Genomic DNA, 27,018 nt, shown 5'->3' on the forward strand with positions numbered 1-27,018 from the left:
GCCAGATCAAGGGTAGGAAAGTATCATGTACAAGTAACTACTGCAAACCTAGTTCTTCACTTGAATTGTCCTATAGACTTACATAAATCTAAGAATAATTCCCTTCTCCTACCCTAAAGCTGATTTTGCTGTACTTGAAATACTGCAGTAGCCAAAACCTTAAGTCTGATACTTAGATATGGCCCATTTATTTCAATATGACAATTAAGAATAAGAAACTGTACACATGGTTGCAGGTTTGGTTTTAATACTAGATATTTCAGTTTACATAAAGGGTTTCTGAGCAGACCACACCACACCTTAACAGGACTGATATCAAGTTAAATCATTTCAGGAATGCACCCTAAATCACACTTTTTTAGCCTTCTCAATCTTTTTAGCTTTCTAAAATCTCCACTGACAGGTTTTCTTTTAAACACACACACAATAAAAATACAAAGCTCCAAAATGCATGCTGAATATTTTCAAAATTAAACCAGACTGACCTTTGGCCCTGGAGCTCCTGGCTCACCTCGCTCACCTTTCCCAGGAGTCCCTGCTTCTCCCCTTTCACCCTGCCAAAAATCACAACACACACGCACAGAAACTTTACAGAATGCCTGGTGTGGTGCCAAGCTGTTTTATGAAAAATGAAAGAGAATTAACATCAGAACATATTTCAAGCTGACAACTGATCAGCAAAATACAGTGGCAAACTGTTCTCTGGACAAATAAATTACGTTCCAGAAGTGGATGCTTTCCGCTATTTCATCTAACTGGTCAGTATTAAGCTGTCATGAAACACAATAGGTTAAATATGTGTATAAAACACAGAAAAGAAAAAAGAAATTAGAGAAGCATTTCAGGTCAGTGGCATTTTACAGCTTCCTAGATCTGCATAACACTTTCCAATAACCAGAAGATAGGAAATTGTCCTACAGTGATTGGTAAATGTGCTGGACAAATTTAGATTCTTCTTACAGCTCAAAATATGTTAAACAATATAATATCAATGCTGGATCAGACCAAGGTCCTTCTAGTTCAGCATTCTACTCACACATGGGCCAACTAACTGCTAATATCTTACTGTTAGCATACTTACTGCAACCAGTGACCGCTCAACATCTTGAAAGTTTAGAAATGAAGGGAAAATGGAATGCAGAATTTCTAAATCCAAGTGTATCATGTACTAACTGAACTAAGATAGTTCTTCGGTCACTTATTCAATCAGGTTTAGAATAACATCTTAGGTTGTATTTATAATAATGCACACAGATCTTAGGGCAAAATGAGATGTGCTATTAATTGCACGAATTAACATGTATGCTTTAAAAATGTAAGTGGTGGCCATCGGGGGGCCATGCAACGGAGGGACTACATGGGGTACGGAGGCCAAATTTAATTCTTTCCCAACATGATTCCAAGAAATATTAACCCCCTGAAGCTGTAATTTGTCCTGGAGTGAAGTTTCCATTGGTTTCCCCTGCAGCTGTCATTATTTTTTTTAAAGAAACACTTTATTCACTTAATTTAGTTCCTTTCAGTCATCAAAGAACAGACACAAAGTAAAGAAAAAACATTATTTCCTTAGGCACTACTGCCCTAAGATATAACTGGCAAACTGAAGTTAAGGTGAGAAAGCTAGCATAAATTAGCCCTGATTTAGCGACTTTTAACTATGTGGAGGAAACTAGAGCTGTAAGAACATAATTAATTCTTAGGTTCCACACTTTTAAAATAACTTGACATTTTAAATTAGGGTGTGTTCTGATAATTCTCTCATTCTGGTTATGATTCCTACTCCCACATAAGTTCAATTTGACTTTAACGGATGGGTGGGTGAACGTGTTTCAGTCTGGGCTAAGGATTAGGTTTTGAATTAATTTGTTATGAAATAAGCCACATGCAATAAGGAAAAAATGTAAAGCATACCTTTGTTCCTGGCAATCCTGGTAATCCAGGTTCTCCCTGTGGACCTATGAAACCTGGTTCACCCTTTGAAAAAATGAGCACATTAGATCTTTGTTAATTTAACTGTGAACAATTACAGTAAAAGTAGCTTTACTTCTAATTATATTTCCCCTAGTCACCCACGGCTTTTTAGCTGCAATCCAACTGCTATGGACAGCTACAATTAATCAAGCTTGATTCCCATCAGCATAGAGTTCTCAAAGAAAAGCTTCATTGAGTTTAAGAAAAGCAAATGAACTGGAAGTTCTTACATCTTGTTTTTCATGGAATTAATGCATGTTATGCATCCTGGATTATGTTACAGTTTATGAAAAATTTGCAAAGGCAAGACTAATATGATGGATTCAGTGGAAAAGGTGAATTAAGTGGTTCTGCTTACAGGTCTTTCATAAATTACAAAATCTTCAACCTTTGCACCCATTTAATTACAAAACGAAGTTGGTTATAGGATTAAAAATGCTTTTGACGTTACCACAGAGGTGCTGGATCAGAATCTGAGATTCAGACACAATACACTTAACTTTAAGCAGTTCCATTAATAAATGAATAAACTAACTGAAAAGGAAGAGTAATATGCAGATGGATTACCAGAGAGGTCACCAAAAGGATTAACTACTGTTTATCTTTGTTCTAAAGAACATATTGATTTTTAGTGCTTCAGTTCTCCCCTTCTGCAGAAATAGTCAATAAAACAGTGAACAATTAAATCATCCTTAAATAGTCTTTAAAAACCCAGATATAAAACACAGCTAAAAAGCAGCTGTAGTGATCAGTTCCTTGCACAGCATCTTGCATGGCTGCGGTGCCTCCGCTCTTCTCTCGAGCAAAACAAATGGACTGCTAGAGCTGCAGGAAATGGCTCTTTCTAAAATAATCCTGGAAATTAGGGGAAACACCCATTTCCAGGATGCAAGAGGTCAGCAAAGTTTCATTTTGGGAGTATCACTGATCTGCCCTATTCGATGGCACTGATTTATTTCTGGAATCCTTTGTTCTAGTTGTATTATCAGTAGTGTAGGGTGCTTCTCCTAAATTAAAAGCAGTGCCACAGAAAAGCTTGCTGAAACAAAACCATTTTTGTTCTTTATTGAGAAGCAGTAAGTACCTCCCTGGGGTGGAAGGCTGATGGATATCCAATGGCAAGAGGGACACAGAGAATGGTCATAGAAGCGGCACAGGGATCTCAGGCAGTTCACATGGAGGGGGTGATACTTGAGGAACTCAAGTCAGAAGCAACCCTCATTTCTATTTTGTAAAGGAAATTTACAAGGAACCCTCATTTCTGTTCAGTGTGAAGGTCAGGTAAAGCCATAGTTCCTTCCATTCACTGCTTATTTGTAGGTTTGTCTCCTCCCACTTGCATGTAAAAGTTTTAGATTAAATAGTTCTTCTCTTCTGATAATTTCTTTTATAAGGACCAATTCTGATGCAGTATTTTGCATTCATGAGATCACTTCTGAAATTAGTCCCATGAATCCAGTAATGTGAAAACTACAGGTGAAAAGTTTAATCTAATGGATTGGTAGTTTGGTCAACATTATCTATTGATAGAGGAAAATTCAGGTTGGTTGCTTGCAAACAGAAGGACATAGCTTATTTTTAATCTGCCTTGGAATACAGAATTAAGAATAAACATGTCAACAATGCATTGTATCTTCCTTTACTTATGGAACAATGTCTTCAATAAGATTTACTTCCTAGTAAGTATCTCTAGCAATGCAGCCTTAAATATAGGGAAGACCTTGCTTTACTTCTTTACCTCTATTGCATTTATATGATATTATTTATTTTTAAAAAACTTTTGTATCCCGTCCACCACTGATGTCTCGGAACAGCTGACAATAAGGAACAATAAAATTGCAAAAACAAATGCAGCATCCAGCAAATCAAAAGCCCCAGTTAAAACAAACCAAACATTACAATAATAGGAAAATAAAAAGGTTTTCACCTGATACTGAAAATAATAAAGCATCGGTGCCAGGTGAACCTCTCTGGGGAGCATATTCCATAGATGGGGCGCCACCACAGAGAAGGCTCTTCTCCAGGTAGCCACTCTCCTAATTTCCTTCAAGGAGGGCTCCCCAAGAAGGACCTCTCCTTCGGCTCTCAAGGGACGGGAGGGCACATAGGGAAGAAGGCGCTCCTTCAGGTACCCAGAACCCAAGCTGTTTAGGGCTTTATAGGTCATCACCTTCACCTTTGCTTTGGCAAGTAATAGAAACATAGAAACAGAGTGAGTCAGAAGGGGCCTTCTGGGCCACCTAGTCTGACCCCAGCTCTGCTCACGATGTGCCCACCATGTGCTTGCATGGCCTTGGGGTTGAAAGCTATACTGTGCAGCCCAGCTTACCTATCACATAACCCCCCCCCCCCGCAAGTGTGTGGAGGGGATGGGGCAGGAGGAAATAGACCCAGTCCACCTGGACTCACCTCAGCATCCTTCTTATTTTCCAAGAGCATTTTATAGGCAGGGCAGTCAGCTGGATATATACATGGTTACATAGATGCTCTTTCCCTTATTTCTAGTTTAAATATGTACCAACTTCTACTGCAGGAAAATGGGGCTTATTTCCAGCTAAAAGTCTGTAGTGCCAAGGCAGCAGGATCAAACTCCATTTGATTTCTGCAGTCATGATAGTAGTATCATTTAAGTGAGTTTAAAATATGAAACTCCACGTGGCATTTCTTTTTTTTAAAAAAATAGGATTGTCTGATAAGCTATTTGTTTATACACATGCATATACACAGAGCTATATATAAATTGACCTACAGCTGCTAGCATGCCATGTTACCCTTGGTCAGCTGGAAAGGCATGGGCCTGCCATGGGATGACTGACTGCCAGTGATTGTTGCATGCAAGGTATGTGGTTCACAATAGCTGTAGGTACCTACAGCCCCCCAATTCCCATAAAACTATTAAGTTCATATCTAAAATTAGGTCCACTCTAGTTGAACCACTTTCAACTATTTGCAAGAGTGCAAATGAGAAACAAGAAGCAAGGAAGAATGCCCTCTACTATCCGATTGATGGAGATCAAGCTATACAGGCATACTGACCACCTGGTGACTCATTAACAAGTGACTTTCCATATGTTAGGTGTGGGTGGATATAATTCATTCATCCATCTCAAATAAAGGCTGTTGCTTTTCTAAAGGTCAGTTTACACATTATCTGTAAATCATATAGTTTACAGAATATGGGTAACAATCTACATAGACAAGGTAGGGTACTTGGTGTGTGTGCATTAGAGAGTGGGGGGCATAGAGAGATGGACAGCATGAAAGTGGAGGTTAGAAGAGAATAATTTAGCTAAATTCTTCCAAAAACACTGGGCTTCAGTGGAAAAAAATCAAAGTGAATGAATAAGTGAATGCAGGAAAAAAGAAGCAATACAGGACTAATGAACTGCATGACAGACATCATGGAGATGGGAGTGACACCAGGAAACAGATGACCAATAGCATCAACTGAGAGCCTGAATCAATTCCTGATTTGTATAGTTTAGATCTTGTATAATGAATTGAATCATGCTGAGCAACCTTTGGGTTGGAAAGGTGGCTGAAAAATTGTAAATATCAATCCATAAAATCCTGCAGGTGAAAGTCACACTAAATGCTAAGCAAATATTAGTTATGTAAAAAAGCACCAGTGGAGAAAAAGGTCCTAAAATGGTAATGAAGTATATGCGTGTTTCTCAGGCAAGTGTGCCTAAGTTTGCTTCCTTATTGCCTTAATTTAAGTCAACCAATATCAGTTGGCTGTTAAGTATGCTGTACCTCTCAAGATGAAACTGACAATTAGCACAAAATAATATGGAATGAAAAACACATCTTGCACTTCATTTATATAATTCTCCTCATTGTTATGAATGGACACAGTTGTTGATCAAGTGTAACTATATAGTGAAAAGAATGAAAATGTCAGCTTGCCCTCTACACCACCTTATAACATGAATTTGCTGGTCAAAAAGACATTTCCAATGTATGAAGCCAAAGGCATTTCCTGAATAGCTAAAAAAAGTGTATTTGGAAAAATTATCATTGTTCATAGACATAGGAGTGAAAAAACAGTATAAGAATCGATAAACTTCAAAAGCAAGCGAGGAGCTAAAGAATGAGGAGTAAATAAAATGGGGTGAAACATGTATTCAATTATAGCTCTCATAAATTAGGCAATGAAAAATAAAAGAATTGTATAATATGCACATAGATAAACTGACATACATACATACATACATTGATGAAGGGTGGAACATTTCCTGGAAATTTTCAGTGCTTTATTTTTCTGCAGAAAATTTTCTGTTTCATAGGTTCATTAGTAATAATGTATGGAACCCAAATGCAAACACAATACAAGAAATATTGAGGGCTAATATTTTAGGGAACAACAAATATCCAATAAAGTGGGGGAAAGTCAAATGGAAGAGTGAATACTCCCACAAGACTCTATATGTGTCTCAGTGTGAAACAGAACTAATATGCAGTGACAGTAGAACTGCAAATGCTCTCAAGAACTCCAAGAACTTTCAACCCATGGTTTAATGTTCAAAATCAGTGACATGAATGTTATATATAATAATATTTTGCATGCATGAGGAAGTCTATTTAATATTTTTAAATAAACAGAAGTCAGAATATTCCCTTCCCTATTTTATTTACCAAAAATCTATCCATTCTTTATCATTTTCAGTAAAATTCTTCTTCTTCCTCTTCCTCTTCCTCTTCCTCTTCCTCTTCTTCTTCTTCTTCCTCCTCCTCCTCCTCCTCCTCCTCCTCCTCCATTATTTTTCAAGTCATCACAATGCAATCCAAACTCCTTTTCAAAGATAGGACAATACTACCAGGCATACATCTTGGTTTAGAAGTAATCCCTGTGAACAACCCCCTAAATAGCTTATTTGTGCATTCTGGCAGGGAAAGACCTTTTTATTCAAGCAATATTTAAACTGCTAAACTGTTTATTTTTGAGGGGTGCTGTTTTTAATATTTTTGGCTGAGCTAAACATGTTTAACTGATGTGCTTCAGTTGATGTGGTTATGTCCAATATTACATATTATGTACATTTTATGATTTTATGATTGTTAGAGCCCTTGAGCAACATTGTAAAGCTATAGTATAACAAATGAAAATAAAATAATCTACAAAGGTCCTCATGGGACCCCTGTATAAATCTACCACCAACAGAGTTCAACACTTACTTTAGCAAGGGTGTAGGTGACTGTGTTTGTAGGAAACCAGCCTTTCGGCTTTAAGCCTGCATTTGGAACATTTTGGAACAAACCTACATTCTAACCCTAATCCAAACTCTAGAGAATAGATTTGCTATTCTATCATTGTACCCTCTCTTTACATTTTCCTACATTACAGAATAAATTGCATGATTCTTAGATCACCTGCTTAGGTCTAATATGTATAAATGGAACAGGATTTCATGTCTTTTCCAAACACAATGGTAAGCTCCAGCACTCCAAATAAATAGCTTAATTTTAAAAAAAGGTGGAGATGATTACATAAAGGGCAAAAATATATTTAGTCATCCCAGACATAACCTTAATATCTGGAAACAATTATTCATTTTGTCAACCAGAAGAACTTCATAGCCATCACCAGAACAAAGTGGTTGCCTTAACATTGTCACTCTGCCTTCTCTTCCCCCTAACCCTCATTTCCGGTTTATCAAAGAAGAAAATATATAAACTATGAAAATTCTTTTACACAAGTAATCAAGTATATTCTATGGACACATCTCCTTTTCAGTTTTGCATTGTCATCATCTACTCCACTAAGATAACAGAAAGCTAATGGGATTCTATCCAGATTAGTCTTGTTAATGGGGTGTGAAACAAAGTAAACAAGAAGTTCCATTTCAGTGAGGCATAATGATGCCTCTGCAATGCAGAGGAGAGGAAAAACAAAAAGAGACCCATTTTTGTTCTGGGTCTTAACACCAGAAGAAGCTTATTCTTAAATAGCTAAGACTGAAAGCAACAACCTTTTGGTGTTTTGTTAAAGTTAATGGCTGGGTTCAAACAACTAAACAAACTATGCTGATTTTTACCATTGCTGGTCTTTCATGTTGTCTGAACCCAGTCATGATAAATTTGGTCTTTAGAAACCATGATAGGAAACAATAGTTTGTTAAATGGTTTCTTTGCACCAACATGACTTGTGTTGTCTGAAACCAGAATCACAGTTTCCATGGTAGCAACTACTGTAGAGTCTTCTGAAAAGAGTGGCAATGGCCGGAGCTACTCTAGCCATCCCATGTCTATGTGTGGGCCAATCAGAAAGAGTGGGGTGACATTGGTAAGGAGTGATGCGCTCCGGAATTGAATTTCAAGTGCAGTGGTTGATGGGATACATGTTATGTTGTGTGACTGCAGCTGATGCATGTGAATTGCTGGTGCTGACAGTGCCCGTGCACTTCCCAGCCACTGAAAAGGACCACGTTGATGGTTCAGTTGAAGACTTCAAGTGGCTTCACGAATCGCCCCATGATCGTATTCTCTCCTCTTCTCTCTCACCAACTGAATTCAGCTTTAGGGCCCCAACAACTTTTTGTTGTGCTTGGAAGGAATTTACTTCAGTGCCAGTCCATGAACTTGCACGCTGATAAGCCCCAAGAACCTGCTGAGCTGGACCCCAGGGTCTTATTTTGTTTCTAAAAATATTTGAGCCAGGCTTGCCCCCTGGCATATTGTGTCGCTTACATGGTGAAATAATGCCACATATTCAAAAAAACAGCTAAAGGGTTTACATTTTTGTCAGCTTGGTAGTAGGCACTGAATTCACCAAAAACTTGTCTCTAGCTGTCGTTTATATAATATTTGTCTATAAAGTAAAACACACTTTTTATCTGCAGGCACGCACAAGTATTCTCATTCACCCACATGGTTAAATAATGTAGAGTCCAGTCCCATGTATATGCAGCTTGTCCCATTTTCAGTTTTACATTTCTGCCTGAAATTGCAAATCTGCCCCCCTCCCATCCCAATATGGTTTGGGAACTTACACATCCTCTCCCATATGTGCCCTGGGTTGATTTGTGCTGGAGGGCTAGCTGCTATTAAGACGGCAGAATGCATGGAGAAAAGAGGTAATCTCAAGGAGAAAGAGGTTATACTGCCTCCTTTCCAGACATTTTTAAATGGTGTGTATATATTATAAGTATATATAGAATATCACTTCCTGGGATATTGGACTGTAGACTAAACCCACAAGCATTTTGATTCACATCATGCTGCAAGGCACAAGGGACTTCTGTTTAAAGGGCATTGTGGGATTTCATATGGATGAGTCAATATTCTATGTTTGAGTGGTCTGCAGGTTTCCTGAATGAAATAGTGGAACACATCTGCCACCTATTATATTTCTAACCATTTCAGAAGAGCAATGGTTGGTCAAGAAAAGTTTTTTGTGTATCTAAGAAGGTTTCATAACTGACTGAATTTGTGCTTTTTTCTGAAAAAAACTGCTGATAACATAGTGTTTCACAGATGGCAGGGGAGGGTGGGAATAAATATGACTAGGATGCATTTCTGTAATATCACAAGACTAAGAGCATTCTTGCTGGATGTGATGAACTCATACCTCCAGGGCTTTCAGATGTTTACTTATTCAGCTCTTAAACAGGTAAGATAATTTCTATGTGCAATTATCTGGGAGTAAGCTCCATTGAACTTAATGGGGCTTAGCTTCCATGTAAACATGAATTGCACTCCAAACTTAAAAATTAGGATTGCACTCCAAATCTAAAAAATAAAGCAATTATTCCAGACACATAATTAACTGTATCAGTAACCAAGTCAAGAATGGCTATGGATCAGATAAGGGTCTTTGGAGATCACTGCCCTGCTTCTAATGGGAAGTGAGAAACTTCTTCCTTTCTCATACATCTGGCATGCCTGCCTTGTGTCTGATGTGACTGGATGCACACACACATCCATCCAATCCAAATCACTGTATTGCAAATAAAATCTGGGAACTGATTGGGTCATCTGGGCCTATACACAGTGGATTTTATACCCACATTCCTTTTCAGATGTCATGCCCAAATGCAGACTTCTCATAGTGTCAGATGCAGCACAGGAGCACTGTCTGAGCAGGTGCAACAGGTGGGCAGAGAAATAGGATGCACTCTCATTCCCTATCAAATATGGAGGAGCAATCCAAGTAAGGATATCATCCAGTCTGGTCCACTGAAGACTGCAAGTGCTGGCAGTATTCAGTAACCCTTTCACAAACCCTCCTTATCCTACACAAAAGTTATACATTTTAGTATTGCCAGTGACATTTCATATCCATTCATTCATGTGTGGGTGATAAGGTGTTGACAATCTTAAATTTAAGAATAAATCATTTCAAAGGCATATCAAATGCATGTGTTTATCACACCCATCTCACACAGATCATATCCGTATATTTACCTTAATCCCAGGTAATCCAGGAAGTCCAGGGAGCCCAGGTTCACCCTACGAAGTAAAATGATATAGCATAGATAAGTCAAAACTAGGCACATGGTGAACACTGAATAAACATTGAATTATAAGGTTACTCTGGTAATTAGTTCCATGAAGCTGTTCAAATTATCCTTTCCCTAGAATTCTTCCATGGACCAAGCCTTGGACTTTTGAACAAATCTTTACACCATGAGTTAGATCCCAATAATAGGATCTTTCATATTATTATTATTATTATTATTATTATTATTATTATTATTAACATTTCTATGCTGCCCCTTGCCGAAACCTCGGGGCGGCTTACAACATGATAAAATACATTGAAATACAATAGTACATAATAAATTACCATTAAATATAACAATACAAAAAATACATTGATTTACAAATACAAAATTAAAATTTTCAGTATAAAATAAAAATATAGGAGGAGAAAGAGAAGGAAGAAGAAGTTGCCCAGGCCAGATCATATGTTTTAACAATTGAAATGATGTTTAAATAAAAAGGTCTTTACCTGGCGCCGAAAAACCAGTAACGACGGTGCCAGGCGGACCTCTTTGGGGAGTGAATTCCATAGGTTGGGCGCCACCGCAGAGAAAGCCCTCCTCCGGGTACTTACTCTCCTAATTTCTTTCATGGAGGGTTCCCGGAGAAGGGACTCTCCCGCAGATCTCAAAGGGCGGTCGGGCATATACGGACGTAAGCGCTCGTTCAGGTAGCCAGGACCCAAGCCGTTTAGGGCTTTGTAGGTCATAATCAACACCTAGAATTGGGCCCGGGCTTCAATGGGAAGCCAGTGAAGCTGATGGAGGACTGGAGTCATGTGAGCATAACGCCCCGTCCCCGTCAGCAACCTGGCAGCTCTATTTTGCACCAATTGAAGCTAAATTTCATTTCAGAGAAATCTTAAGGAACAGCATTCCAGTGGTGGACATAGAAAAAGCTAAAAGGGTGAGGACAAAATACGAGCACAGTTTAATTTAAAGCTTTTACTACCAGTAAATAAGTCAAGAGATATGCTTCAATCTTTCCAAACTCTGTGCAAAATGTTTTGCACAGTAAAAATGTATGCATCCAGCTAAACCAAAAAACAAACAAACAAACAAAAAACAGCATTAATTCCCAGGTTCAGGATTCCCCTTCTTAGAACACATGGGCCATTAAAAAACCAAGCAAAAACAATTGAGGTAAAATTCAGATCATTACTCCTTGAATCTAATAAGGATTAAGGATGCGATCCTATGTATGTTTGGACAGAAAAAGCCCTGCAGCTCCCAGCACGCCCATAGTGGAGATGCAGCATGCTGGAAAATGTAGGCCTGATTTCTGTATAAACATGCATAGGACTATATTCTAAACAAACCTGATGACCATAGTACACCAAGAGCTCCACAAGAATTGTGATTTTGTTGTTGTTGCCAGGCAGCCCGCAGAGAAAACATTCCCCCTGAATTGTGCCCTCTACAACTATTTATTTTGTTTATGTGGTATCACACATCAACACCCAAAGCTATCATCTCATAAAACTCTGCATTACACTAGACTGCATGGCTATGGATTATTCATTGTGGTTTATCCATCTGGTCAATCATGAATGTAATGGAGTGTGATCTATTCTACTGATACCTTATTTCTTATAGCTATTCCCTGACCAATAAAAAAGCAGTGCAGAATGTGATCTAAACATCTTTTAAAATACGCTGTAGAACATCCATGCAAAATAAGCAATGTTAATGGTTTCATAGTTAATTCATCTTAAACGATTAGCATGCTTAAATGCTTTACAGCCTTGTGTGCATTTTTATATGATGCACCTACCTTTTCCACAAGGAGGAAAAGGATATTATTTATTTATTTATTTATTTATTTATTTATTTATTTATTTTTCGATTTATATCCTGCCTTTTTCCTACAAAGGACTCAAGGCAGGTTACATCATTCTCCTCCTCCATCATATCCCCACAACAACCCTGTGAGGTAGGTTGGGCTGAAAGTCTGTGGCTGGCCCAAAGTCACCCAGTTGGCTCCATGGCTGAGCGGGGACTAGAACCCAGATCGCCCGAGTCCCAGTCCCATGCTCTTAACCACTACACCACACTGGCTCTCTTATATTAGGAAATGTATTCACCATGTGATTAACAAAATTGAATATTATCTTTTTTTTTTAATGAGCAACAGAGAAAAGTGATGAAAAATTAGGTTGCCAGTTCAGTATGGTTTCATGCATGGTGCTAGGAATATAAGAAGATGCCTGGTAGTGATCAGTCCATTGGTTCATCTTGCTCAGTAATATTGACAGTGACTGGCAGTGCAGCTGCTGTCCCAGGTTGCTCTTTCCTTGTCCTACAGAGATACTAGGAATTGGGCCTGGGAACCTCGACCTGCAAATCCTATGTTCTACTGTTACCAATGAGTTACAGCCCCCCGGTCCCTCCAGGACAGTGTAGATGCTTCAGTGGGAACAGGATGGCCAGGTATTTCACATTATTTTAATACATATCTCTACATTTAGGAAATATTCTATAGCATTTAGTCATTCATTTGTAAGATACATAAAATGGACCAAAATTAGTATATAAAAGAATTCAATTAAACAATTGAAGTGGGAATATATCCATTCTTTTAAATTGTCTATTCCAAAAGTGCAAGATGGTTATACCACACCGTTATTGTTTATTTTATTTTTAGATCTTATTATAAACTCAGTAGTATAAAGTTTAGTTTTTAAGTCATTACAAGGTACAGTTGGAAAGAGAATAATTAGAGAGGCTGATCCTGTCTCTTTTTTCTAGTATAATATGTGAATAATGATGTAATATGTAATACATGGATGCTAGCTATACATACTCAAATGCTCATGTTTCTAGGGACCTTTGTGACTGGATGTTTAAGACATCTTAGTTTTTTCAAAGTCAAATGAAGAAGACTGAAATCCAGTATACGTGATAACAAGAGGTATCATTTGTCATTCTTTAGTCAGCTCTTAAAGTTGAAGGAAACTGTAAAACTGAAAGGGAAACTGTTAATTTTTACACTGCAATGTTTAAAGGCTCCAAATAAAGTTTTCAAAGCAGCAAATAATAATAAAAAGCTCAAATTTATATACTCATGGAGATTGCTGATATATTCAAATTTCTGTTCTACATTTGCCTTCATTAGAAAAATATTTTGAATGTATGTTAGCTCAGTGGTAGAATGTATGTTTTGCATGAAGGAAATCCCACATCCAGACCCAGTTAATAAAGGAAAACATATCCGTTGAGGGGAGGAATCCCTGTCTCAGATCCTACAGAACCACAAGTCAGTTGGGGCAATAATACTGTGCAATATAATATTGTGCCGGTTGGGACAATAGAATGATTTAGTATTAAGTAGTTTAAAATGAATACTGAGTTGGATAGAGTCTTAGATATTGGACTCAGAATAAACCCACAGCAATCAATGGACTAAGCTCCATTGATTTCAGTGGGTCTATGATTGTGCCTTAAGTATGTCCAAAGTAGGACTAAATCTGGATCCAATGCTATGCTAGTAGGGCTCATAGTGAAATTTGTAATAATGGACATGGTTTCATCTCAGGGATCTTGTAATAATAAAAAGTGATACATAGATTAACTACTTTAAAAAGTTAATTACCTTTTGTCCTGGTCGACCTGATTCTCCAGGTTCCCCCTAAGACACAGGAACAATTAAAAAAGCAAACACAAACAAGAAAATTATAAAATAAATTGGTAGAGATGGGTTAAGGGAAAGAAATAAAATGCAATAAAATAAGTTTGTATTGACCTCTTGCACAGGAATTATCATTTCTACATTACCTTAATTCCAGCAGCAGAAGATCCAGGATCACCCTGGATAATGAAATAATAAAATCCAGAAACAATAATCATATGTGAAAATTGGAGAATTTACAGTTCTAGCAAACAAACATAATGAAATATTTTATTGGTAACACTCAGCTTCTGTAGTCTCAGGTCATCGAGATGCAGTTAATGGAACAGGTGCCCTAGGCACAAAATCCCCCTTCAGCTGAGATGTGCAACACTTTTCCCAATCACTATATTGTAGCCCAGCTAGCACACAGGAACATGTGTGCTACCTTGAGCTCCTTGAGGAAGGCAGAATATAAAAGTGAGAAATAATATACAGAGCAGTTCTAAGTGAGGGAGTAGAGATGTGAAAAGTGGATCATCTTCTACTTCCAAAATCCTTCCAGTTCATGCTGATAAGGATGGACTTACCGCCATTGCTCTCTCCAGCATTTCTCCCAAGTGCCCTCCTGTGGCTTCCCACAGGAGGAGAAACGCCCACCCCAGCCTAAGGCATTAAGCCCATTCCTGGGGCATCATAGAAGAAAAAGGGCCTCCAATCTGCCTCCACCATGGCCTGCTTTGGAACCTACGGCCAGTAGAAACACAATGCAACGATGTGCGAGATTGCTGTCCACAGATCTTTCCAGGGCATAACAGGGGCCTTGACTGTGGGCACTGCTGCTATCCTGCTGACAGGACTTCTCTCAGCCAGGCCAGTAGTGGAGTGGAGTGCCTCCACTCCATCCTAGCCAGCAGATCTGCAGGAGAGAATTTATCTGATAATGTGGGGAAAACACTATGCTCAGAAACACTCCATGATGACAGGAGCAAAGATGAACAGGGGAAATGAACAAGTCCGGAAAGAGATAAAAAAAATCTGTGTGGCTTTACATTGCATTGTAACATATTCATTTTAATGTCTTACACCAAACAGAAAAAATTGAAGAAAAGAAACTGCTTCATGTCTTCTTATCAGTTGCAAGGTAATAATTGCTATTTAGTAAAATAAATTATTTCCTTAAAAACACCTCTCATGACAGAGTCAGGCTTTGTGTTTCCAAATGTCTAAATTAATAAGGCTCAGCTTGAAAGAAGCCTGTAAACATCTATTTATCTCAAATTAAGATCTGCCAAAGAAGTTTATCTTCAGAAAGTATTTAATTAGATTGCTGGACTAGCTACAGGGCAGCTTGGCAAGAGTGGGAAAAGGTCTGTGGGTCTCCTCATGATTTCACCAGTGCTGCGTCCGCCTTACTGGCTAGTGTCTGTCCATCACCAATGCCTGAACAGCACTTTGTAGTAACTATCACATGCTCGCCACCCGTTTTTTGCTGCAAAAAATGGGGAGCAATATCTCTCCTTTCTGGATCTCCTGAAGATTCAGCAAAATGTTGAATGGATGCTGAGAAGTGTCATAGAAACACTTAAAAGCAGGAGGATTACATTGTCAAGGAGGAGATATTATTCCCACACTCTGGTGCCTGTACTGGTCTCACCTTCCCCACCTATTTCTGGTGCCTCTGAATCGCGGGTCAAAACTGGGTTACTATTATTTCTCCCTTGGTCCTTCACAACTGTCTGCAAATGAGCCTATATGCAGCCTTGCCTTATTAATATCCAGTTTGCTGCTCCCTTTGACAGCTGAAACATACAAGAAAAATGACTAGACAAGCTTACACTAGTCAGACAGGAGAAAATGTGTACTTGTGCAAGAAGAGAAAAATAATTTTAAAAATTATAAAAACATTTGCTAACTCTTGAAACACCAAAAGATAATTAAGAAAAAGTGGTGAATGAAAGGAGTAGCGATCAGAGCAGGGAGGGTCCTGAAGAAAAATACCAGATGGGCACTGCTGCAAAGGCTTTTGGGAGATGTGCTCCCAAGATCTCCCAAGTGGAAGAGGACCTACTGTGGAGTATTTTGTGACCGATCCTCCATGACTTTTTCCACAAGATGGCTTACCTTGACATGTGAATTTGCCAGAGAATTGGGAAGATTTTAAAAAATAGACGTATGTGTAGAATCCACTTCATGTGGTCCATCAGTGTCATAGACCCAACATTACCAACATATACACAAACAAAGAGACGTATTGTTTTCAGAGAGACAGCTGTGAAATTCAGCTGTACTAGATCGGGGGATCATTTATTTGGAAGTTGGAGTGATTGGTCTGGTTTGTCTACCACAGGAACCACAAGCGCCTTTTTAACCTTGGGCTTTTGTAAGGAAGTGCGAGAGTTAGTGAAATGAGTTGGTGCACAGGGCCTGATCACACCGACGGCAAACGGGAATGGCTAAGAAAGCTCCAGAGCTTGTTCAGCATTGTGTGCAAGCTTGAAATTTTGCCTTGTTGGAGGAGAGACAGCCCAGAGTTAGATCCTATGGTTTAACCCTAGGCCAGGCTTCATGCAGCAGGTGCACGCTTTCTATCTTTCTGCTGGAGTAGTTTAAAAAATTGGCACTACCTTTTCTCCTGTGTCTCCTTTGGGTCCATTCTCTCCTGTATCCCCCTAAATTTAAAGAAATGATAAAATAGTTATAGTATGATTTTACTCTCTAGCTGCTTCCCACTACATCCCACATAAAAATATTTATATTGTATTTTTAATCTGCCCAATAACTAATGTTTCCTAGGTGGACCGTATATGGAATATTAAGATACCATGAAACAGTTAAAATGTAAAATACAATATAAATCCTTAAAAGAGAATAGAATAGAATTTTTACCAATTACGTTATGTTTGACAGTTTTAAAGAAAATTATAGCATCAGACCATAGAAAATTACAGATGATGAAAATTGAAGCATATGTGAATAAGAACTTAGTGTTGTACTGGTTAGGGGAAAAATCATGCTATCATTGTCTGTAATAATCAAATCTAGCCAAAGAATATGAAGAATGAAAAAGAGATTGCATAAGAGGAATATTATCATTCACTAAAGTATTAATAACTGAGTATCATTTAACTAAAAAAGTGCTGGGTTTAGCTAAGCTTCTAGACCAGGGATTCTCCATGTGGTGCCCATGTGCATCTCCCTTAGCACCCACCAGGTCCCCTGATCCTGCTGATTTTTTAATTAAAATGACAACAACTGCTAGACCAGCATGCTGGAAAATAAAGTGCTAGCCTCCAGCACCACTCCATCTTTATTTCTAAGAATAAAGAGCCTAAAAGCATTCTTAGAAAATTACAATGGAGGGAAGCTATAGCCCAGTGCCCCTGCCACAAAAAATCTGGGGCGGATGTTGGAAGAGTGTAATGGAGTATAATGGGTGGCCGAAAGCATCCTGGCATTTTGAGAAGCAAGGGAGCAAAAAGGACACTTTGTTTCTGGGGATGGGGTTTGTATATGATTTGTAAAGAAAACACAGAGCTCACCTTTTCTCCCTGCTGCCCAAGATCACCCTAATTTAATTGAAAGATAGAACGAAAACTTCAGTTCATAAATGCTTTCAAAAGACAGATTCAGTGGAGGTAGCCAGTCATTAAAATAACTCTAAAAGGCAGTGCTGTACATGTTAGAGGAAAACAACAGGAAGGCATCTGGTTGGAGAACCTATATTTACTGAGCTTGGCAAATACGCCAAATTAAAAACTGATCTACTTTAAATTGTCATATTTAGGATGCAGTTCCACATCTTTCTGAACCGGGAGCATTGCAGGCATCCTATGCAGCACTGGAGGGATGCTCCTTCTCCTCCTCAAAACAGCTAGATGACTGATTCTGGCTGAGTGCAGCACTCCAAAGGAGGAGGGAGGGAATCCAGGGTGCTGGCAGGGGAAGCAATATCTTGGTAATTCTGGTCTCCTACCCTCTGGAACACCCAATGAGCCCTTTCTCTGATGTCAGGGAAAGACTCAGCAAGGTTCTTTTCACACTGCCTGTGGCAGGGTAGGGGGTGAGCAGGGGAATCTCAGCACAGATTTCCTGCTAGAATGTCAGAGCAATTTTCTAATGTGGGGATCGAAATCTAGACTATTTCTAGATGTCCTCAGGATCATTCTGCCCCCACTTTAATTTTCCCCCCGATTTATATCCTGCCTTTTTCCTACAAAGGGCTCAAGGCAGCTGACATCATTCTCCTCCTCCATCTTATCCCCACAACAACAACCGTGTGAGGTAGGTTGGGCTGAGAGCCTGAGACTGACCCAAAGTCACCCAGTGGGCTCCATGGCCGAGTGGGGACTCGGACCCAGATCGCCTGAGTCCCAGTCCCACGCTCTTAACCACTACGTACGCCACACTGGCTCTCAGACAGGCATATGGTATCTTCCAAATTCTGGCCAAAACAAGTAATGTACTGTATTTGACTGTATGATCAAGCTTGACTAGGCATGGCTAGACAGCATGATGGCTAGAGCTAGAAGGATACTTTGTACTGTGGAGGTTCAATGGTATAGTACAGGAAATTGCTGGAGTGTGCAGCCCCTGGATTCCACTCCCAATGCAGGCATGGTGACATCATCCACTGGAACATCAGGTTCCTTAATGGATCTTCCTTACTCCGGCAAATGAATGAGGTGATGGGAAAGCCTTCAGGTTTTGTGATTGCTTGAGACAGATTTTGCATATAGGACATCATATAATAAGAAAAGTATCCAAGCAGAGTCTTGATTCTTCTTTCTTCCTCTTTGCTGGGTTTCCTACTTCACTTTAGCAGTTCAAATGGTAGCTCATCTTTGCAAGATTGTTTGGTTTCTTAAATGCATTTCAGCTGTCTGAATATCTTTAGTTAAAGCTCAGCTTGTTTTGTAGGTTGAACCTATGCAATTTGAAGCAAGCATTAAACCCCCTGGTTTAATGGGGGTTAACTATGGGTATAGGGTTGCAGCCATGCTGATTCTAATCAATTGGGCATTATGCTATGGTGAGCTCCCACACTTCAAAATTAGCCATGAAACAAAGGCGTGGGGGGTGAATATATGGGTGGGAATCTCAAAGCTGCAGTCAGAGGTGGCCTACAGATCACAATGGCTTTTTCTGTGCTTAGAATCTGGCAGACAGATACATATTCGCAGAAGAGTTTAGACTTGTTGCTCTTTAAATGACTGGCCACTTGACAAATTAGCACATTGGCAAGCCTCCTTTCAGTTCTGTCAACTTGGCCCTGACAGCTCATCTTGTGGAAGCTTAACCACTATAGCTCATTCAAATCCTATTTTATGGCTATTGATTCATCTGGAGTTCCAAAATATATAGCTCTGGAAACTAATTAAGCATTAAGTGTCATCAATGGGATTCTAAAGTGAGAAATTACTCTTCCCCAAAGCCCTGTGTTCTTTCCTGATGGACAAAGGACAAGGCTGTCATTCTTTAACATTTTACAGGATTAGCTGTCAATAGCAATAAGACATGCAAATGCTTCTGAAGGGCAGATGTGGATTTTGAGAGACACTGGCTTGGCTGATACAACCAGAGAAAGTACAGCAACACCATTAAACCTTAGAAAATATATGCATCAGCTACAAAATAACATTTCCGCAGTTTGTTCATGAGAGCTAGGAAAGTAGAATTTCCCTACCAATGAAGTACAAACTCAAATAAATAGTGGGTATGTGAAACAAATAGACATTTATTGTAAAATGTATGCTTGTTTTAAAAGCCCCCCTTTCACAGTATGAATTAACTCATGAATTAACATTAACTATGAATACAAAGGTAAAATGCAAAATCTGAAAGCAAAACATTTATTCTGTCTGCATGTATGCATGCAAATTGTTGTACAGAATGGCAATGAGAGCTGAGTATGGCAGTTTAAGATTACAGTTCAGGTTCGTACCCCATCACGAAGCTGCATGGGTGGCTTTTAATTCAGTATCTAAATCTGCCCATGTGTCAGTGGAACTCTCCGCTAGCACAATAAGATGAAAGCAATTCTTAAGGCAACCGAAAACAAGTGAGTGAGGTCACAAAGAGGAATTTCAGTGATCTGTCCAAATTCAGAAATTACTCTCTCAGTTTGTTTCCAGGATTGCTTTAGGAAGTGCTAGCTTCCTACTGTGCCATTGGATATGAACAAGCAGCTTTGGGTACTGTCCAATATCTCTTAGTTTATCATTGTCCATGAAGGTACACAAGATATAAAGAAAGTACTTTTCTCTACTAACCTTGAGTCCAGGAGCTCCTCTTTCTCCCATTATACCAGGTTCACCCTAAAATAACATAAATGGACAATTATATTCTACTGTGACAGCAGAATCCATTGGATCCTTGACAGACAAACCTTGAAAACATTCTTTGTGAAATGACCCGCAGGCTGAAATTATGATATGACGCGCATAAATTTTATTCACAACTCTCTTTCAACATTTTATAGAAATGTTTTGTCATAAAATGCATGGCAAGTGTGCCTTGACTATCTTAAGAAGGAAGGGAGGAAAATGTCAGATACAAATCAGAATAAAGTTTTATCTAACTCAGTACTGTCTTTCATTAGGGGTGGGGAACTTTTTCGAACTCAAAGCACATTTAGCAATCTAAAAAAAACTGTCCCATGCACCATCACAAAATGGCTACCATGGGAAAGATAGCAAAAGACAAGTAATTTGCCTGAAGAACTCAGTACAGGGCAGATGTGGGGTCAGAGCTCCACCTCATTAGCTCCATCTCCATATTTGCCCTCCCACCCCCTGAGATCGGCAGCAGAGGCCCTCCTCCGGGTACCCTCCGTGAAAGACATTAGGAGGCTAAGTACCCGGAGGAGGGCTTTCTCTGCGGTGGTGCCCCATCTATGGAATGCGCTCCCCAGAGAGGTCCGCCTGGTGCCAACGTTATTTGTTTTTCGGCACCAGGCTAAGACCTTTTTATTTATTTCTTGTATTTTAACCTAATGTTGTGAGCTGCCCCGAGGCTTTGGAGAATGGGGCGGCATAGAAATGTTTTAATAAATAAATACATAAATAAATAATAAACAATATTTTAACAATTTTTAATATCATCTATCGGTTTTTTAAATTGCAGCCAGGGTGATTTGAATCTGGATTTTATGTGCACTTTTTGTATTGTGTTTGTTTCTTGTATGTAAGCCATCCCGAGGCTCATGCGAATGGGATGGCATACAAAAATTCTAAATAAATTAAACAACTCCATTGAATCCACAGTATTCAGCACCAACAGAAATGTGGAAAGAATAGGGAACCTTCCGGGTGTGATGAAAGTTGTCCGGAAGCAAACACATTGCCTTCCCATGGACAACACGACTGGCATAGCTTCTGCTGGGTTTACCAGCCTTAACTGCAATTGCTGTAAAGTGAACCTGAGGACTTCTAAGTACAGTGCATTTGCTCTTTTAGCATTGAGCAGGAAATGCATACAAGCCTCTAAAGAGAGGCTTTCATAAGACCATGAAGCTCAGAGTTTAAAATTACCTAGCTGCACCTCTGCTGTGTTTGTAAAAGAAAAAGAACTGGGGACAGGCGCTGCCTGTATATTAGAGTCCTCTACCAACACACAGGTTAGAATTCATTATGACATCAATGAAAGTAGAACAGTAAAGCTATGGCAAAAACACTGAATCAGATATCCTGTTAAAATAAAGTAAGCATAGGAATAACACATTTTAAAAACAAAAAGTGTAGTCGGGCTTCTTTCCCCACTAGTGTTCTGGTTCCTGAATTCTAAAGAACATGCTTCTATCATGTTTCCAGGTTAATTTCTAACTCTGAAAATGAGTTTTTAAAATGAGAGTGGTGAATCTCAGATTTCAATGAAGTTGTAGGCTACACGTGAAGGCTGCATTAAGAACACTCAAACTATTTCCCTCCATGTGCAGCTGACCTCACTTTCTAAGTGGGAAAGAGAGTATCCTGAGGTCAAACCACCAGTGACAGCATGTTTCACACAGTTCCTATGAAATGCCACACTTTTTTTGTAGCAGCTGATTATATCCCCCTAAGCATTTTCACTCAGTAGAATGCAATAAATTTTATGACTGAGAAAACAGAATAGCCTCTCCATGCCATCCCTTCTCCAACCAAAACATGCTGGTTCGACTGTAAGCTGCATTAGCTAGACAAGAACAGCAGAAAGTGGTCCTTTAGATATCTTTTCTGCCCACCCGCCCCGAGTTGCATTTCAAACCAGTGTTGAATTACTTCTTTTCAATTTGCTTTCATCTATTCTCCCCACCTGCCTGAAACATTACATTATTTGTTTTAAAGTTGAAAACCTCTCTCTGCCCACTCACCAAGTGAAAGTGAGAGGTTCTTTCAACAATACTCAGATGGCCCACAAAACCTGTCTGAGAATTTGCACTGGTGTTTCTCTCTTTTGATTTCTACTTTAATAAACTGCCGTTTATGCAGCTTGATTTATGCACAAGTAACAAAAAGAATAATGTTCTTCTAAGGGAAGGGAGAAAGGAAAGACTTTATCCAGTTAATAAATAACACTAAATAAGAAATATTATTTGCTGAACCAACACAAAGAAATAAACACTGAAAAGGGCCATGGTCACCACATGATGTAAATCTATCGGTACATTTTAAAAGAACGGAAATAGTTTGGTGGCTTGTGAATTTATTCCAAGGGAAATCAGAACCTTGTTCACATATTAGAACTGCAGTCAGTGGGCTTGATTCTGACCAAGTTAGTTAATTGTACTATAGATATGTCAGAATTTTAAATCTGACTAACCTACAGATTGATTTCACTGAAACCTAAGGGCATTTGTGTAGATCCAGCCCAGTGACTGCATGCTAAAAAATGAACTGGAACTGTGAGAGAACAAGAAGAAACATCCCAGGTCACAGAGAAGAAACTTAAACGTGTAGAAGCTGGATATGTATAGGTTGTATCTGGAGGATAATTGAATAAGTGGGAACTGAGATAGGCCTCTGGGCATTTATCCCACTCCTCACTTCCACCTTTTTACTAAACATGGAATTGTTGTGTGAGTAGAGCTCCATGCATACTCTTTAAGTGTGTAGTTCTATCCATGTTTAATTAGAAAATGGCCTGTAATGTTCAGTATGCAGCATGCTGAAACACTCGAAGGCAAAATGGTGTGCATAGTCATACATTTTCTTGTCAGTCTATAAAAATGCAAAGATGGAGTAACGTGTTTAGGATCTCACCTATATCTGCATGTGAGCCAAACAGGGTTTGTGCTTTGCAGAAGCTTTTTTCATTGTTAATGGAAAATATGCAGCGCAAGGAAATCTCCAAGCTAGAGCTAGACCTTTTTGGGAAGTCAGGATGTCAGTGAGGTGGAAGAACCATAGTTAACTTCCTGGTGCTAATGCTGATACTATGATTGAGACCAAAATGTTGCACATAGCAAGCCACCAAAGTGGAAGGAATCTACAGTAGCAACACTGTTTTCATATGCATAGGCTTATTTGCTTTTACTTATGTCACACTGATATTTAGTGAAACTTTCTCATTCGTTTTTTCACAGCAATCTTGTGAGTTGTTCTAGATTGAATGACTGTGTCAAGCCCAAGTTTACCCAGTCAAGTGTGTGACTGATTAAGGATTTGAATTTCATGTTTTCCTCAGTCTATGTCCAGGACGTTAACCTGGCATCATAGCTGACTGCAAAAGTACTCAGTTGTAAAGTGCAACAGTTTTTGTTTTGCATCTCCAGCGTACAGCATTAGAACAATATGCAGTGGCATATGTTATACACAGAACCAGATGCATTCTAAAGAATTTGGAATGCAATGAAATCTCTCTTCACACATTACTGGACAAGCAGAGAACCAAATGCAGCTCCAATTTCTAGGGAATGCATGTACTTTTCTCATTTTGTTCAGCTAATATTATACAAAAGCATTTTAATCTACATACATAGACATATTTAAGAACCTCTCATAACTCATATTGTCCTATTAGTCATTCTAACCATATCAAAAACTCTTGTTGGTCTTTTAAATTGGCCACCTTTCCTGTCTCATCCAGTACAAGTTCAACAGCAACTTTTTACTAGAGATACATCATTCTTTTGCCATATCCTCAAATCACTGACAGAGCTCCTCATATTGAACTCCATGGGACACTTCCAGAATACAGCTTTAAGTTATTCATCTATGTGTCTTCTTAAGCTCCTTCTGTTTGCACCTTCTGTTTGCATCCTAGCCCTATTGTAAATACCAAAAAATCCTGTAAGGCTAAGGCCAGACACTCAAGCAAGCATCCCACAGCAACTTCAGCTTCTGCTCATAGAACCTATTTTTGAAAATGCAAACATTGATTCCTCAAAAGGCTTTAACTCTGCTCTGAGATGGCAGACCAACAGGCAGCTTTAATGGACAATGGAAGAATTAAGCCAGGCACTAAAGTTATCCCAGCTTCGGCTTCATTTGACATCACTTCTTGCATAACAATACTCTGCATTTCACTAAACTGGCAGAACCTTGGCTTACTATCCTATCTGAAGGATTAACATTCTGGCAGGAAAAAGTTGCCAAGAAGTGCTAGGCTGCTGCCAGACACAGAAGCCTAATGTTTGAAAAGAACACCTGTGTGAAAACATTATTAACTCTTCTATGAAAGTATAAGTTATGGTCCTGATCCTTTCCTTGTAGTCTATGCAGCATGTGAGAAGGCACTAGTTGTCGCTTCTTGTTCAAGGGAAAGGAAACATTCAGACATACAGTCCCAAGATAGACCTGGGGCCCATGTTTTTGAGAATGCAGTAGTTAAAAGTTTAATTTTCCAAGGGAAAATAAGAAGAAACAATGTATTTTTAATCATCATCTTTCTTTTGTTTTTCAAAACTGCAAATCTGAATGAAAGCCATCATTCAGCTAGTTGTGTGCCTTCCAAACCAATGTTGCCAGCTGCAGCCACTGCAGCTGATCCACTGAATTGTATAGTGGATGTGAGCGAAAGGGGGCTGTGACCATCCACTTGGCAACACCTCCCTTCTTTTGCTCCGCCGATGCAATCGTGTTATATACTACAGAGGGATGCTTGCAGAGCAAATAGCTCCACGTGGAGTGATCTGGACCATGGGTGCAGTGATATTGTGTGGCAAGAACTACTTGTTTGAAAGTGTTTCTTCATGGATATTTTTGGAAGCCGTGGTTCGTGCGTTCAAAGGCCACAGGCCATTTTCCTTGCAAAGCATTCTCTATTGACCCAAATGCACAAAACACCCAGAATTAATCTCTGAGCAAGCACAGAGCAGCTTGTTGAACCCAATCTAGTAATTATCTCCAGGAGTTCTCCTTATGAGTGTGCCTGGGCGCTGCCCCTTTGGGAGGGGCATTCTGAAAGCGAGCACGTCTCCCCTGCGTGCACCAATCCTCTATTTGGGTTGCTCTCTTCTGCTGATGCAGCATCATGGGGTCCAGGGCTGGGGCTGTCTGGCATATGTCTAGGGAACTCCCTTGCTCCTGACCTCCTGCCAGCTATGCATCCCAATTAATCCCAGGAGCTGCCTGTCCGTATGTGGAATCTGGCCTTGAGATAAGTACCTCCATCATCTCAGAGTCTTGACGTGGCCCACATTCCCAGGCTCGCCACCGTCCTGCTTCACATTCTGAATCTGATTCCCCTGGAACCCAGCCAGCACTCCTTGAGAAGGAGCACCCCATGCAGCCATCCTTCTTACTCCCAAAAGATATTGTCCTTCAGATCACAGTGTTCCCAGGGGCAAGGCTGAATGGGATGGCTCAGTCCACATCTGCAGCCTGTGCCAATGCCTCTAAGTGCAATTATGTTGGTATGAAAGACAAGTCTCGGGAAACTTCCTGGCCTCTTATACTAGTGGATTCTAGTAGGTCCCATTAAAATTCTGCCCAGTATTGAACTGTGAAGTCTGATTTAAGTCCTTAAATCCACTGGAACTCTATATCTGTCAAGCTCAGATGTTCTGAGCTCAAAGAAGTGCTCCATTATTAAACAACTGATAGAAAAATTTAAAAATACTTCTATTATAAATGAAATATGAACAAATTTCCACCTGAATCCAAGAGTTTGCTGTAGAATTCAGGTCTGTAATTAGTATACCTGTATTCTCTTCTAGATCAAATTTTCTTCTATCATTCAAGAAATAAAATTAAAATACTCTATGAAGGATTTGTCTATGCAGATTAAAAATTAGCTATGATTTATCTTTTTCTTTACTCTGAGCTACACATAGTACAAGTGGGCTTTTAGGGGGGGGAACCCTAATTGTTGTGAACTCATATCTGTTTCTCCTGATAATGCATATGTATATCTCTCAAATGAGATTATATTTAAATGTAACAGTGAAACAGATCTGAATACATGTAAAGAGCATACAGGATTGAGGATAAATATATGGAATCAGGAAGTTAGATGTTCTTGTTCTAGAATTAGCAAAATATTTGACAGGCAATGGCTTAGAAAGATTTAATCAGATAAAGAGAGAAAATGCAAAATGGAAAGTCCATTTTTAAAGGAGATCCAGAGATACTTAGGCCTGCCTTTAAATCTCTTTTGGGTGCTCATGGAAGCTGGACAATTATCATGCAATCCTCAAACACATGTAAGATACTTCTCTAGAAGGCCCCTGATCCTCTGGCAGCTTTTGGGAGTGGGCAATCACTGCAAGATGAAATGTTTAACTAAGCATATGGAGTTTGTCACTTGTGTCCCACCCTCTTGTTGGGACTAAGCAGCTTGCCTGGCTGATGCATCCTTCTCCTGTCCTGCCTGGCACTTGGCATAAGGACAAGGATAGATGGAGCTGGTATGGGAAGATCTGGTTGGAATCCAACTCTCTTGCACTTGCTAGACTTCTTTCTCAGAGTCATCTCTGGTTTAGGAAGTAAGCCAAGTTGTGAACGCTCAGGAATGTTAGCAGACCCCTTCTTTGTGCTG

General features: G+C 39.3%; 1 protein-coding gene across 1 annotated transcript in view; it reads right to left on the reverse strand.

Moving 5' to 3' along the window:
* Positions 1 to 27,018, reverse strand: part of COL25A1 (collagen type XXV alpha 1 chain) — a 321,936-nt gene that overhangs the window by 39,390 nt on the left and 255,528 nt on the right. Inside the window, exons 13-20 of the mRNA XM_044428504.1 lie at positions 20,334 to 20,378; positions 17,604 to 17,630; positions 16,689 to 16,733; positions 14,229 to 14,261; positions 14,047 to 14,082; positions 10,378 to 10,422; positions 1,912 to 1,974; positions 486 to 554 (exon numbers count right to left, since the gene is read on the reverse strand). Coding sequence (XP_044284439.1) covers positions 486 to 554; positions 1,912 to 1,974; positions 10,378 to 10,422; positions 14,047 to 14,082; positions 14,229 to 14,261; positions 16,689 to 16,733; positions 17,604 to 17,630; positions 20,334 to 20,378 — 363 coding nt within the window. The remainder of the gene's footprint in view (positions 1 to 485; positions 555 to 1,911; positions 1,975 to 10,377; positions 10,423 to 14,046; positions 14,083 to 14,228; positions 14,262 to 16,688; positions 16,734 to 17,603; positions 17,631 to 20,333; positions 20,379 to 27,018) is intronic.

Source organism: Varanus komodoensis, unplaced genomic scaffold (genome assembly GCF_004798865.1).
Source record: "Varanus komodoensis strain SLA01 unplaced genomic scaffold, ASM479886v1 scaffold2, whole genome shotgun sequence".
NCBI lineage: Eukaryota > Metazoa > Chordata > Lepidosauria > Squamata > Varanidae > Varanus > Varanus komodoensis.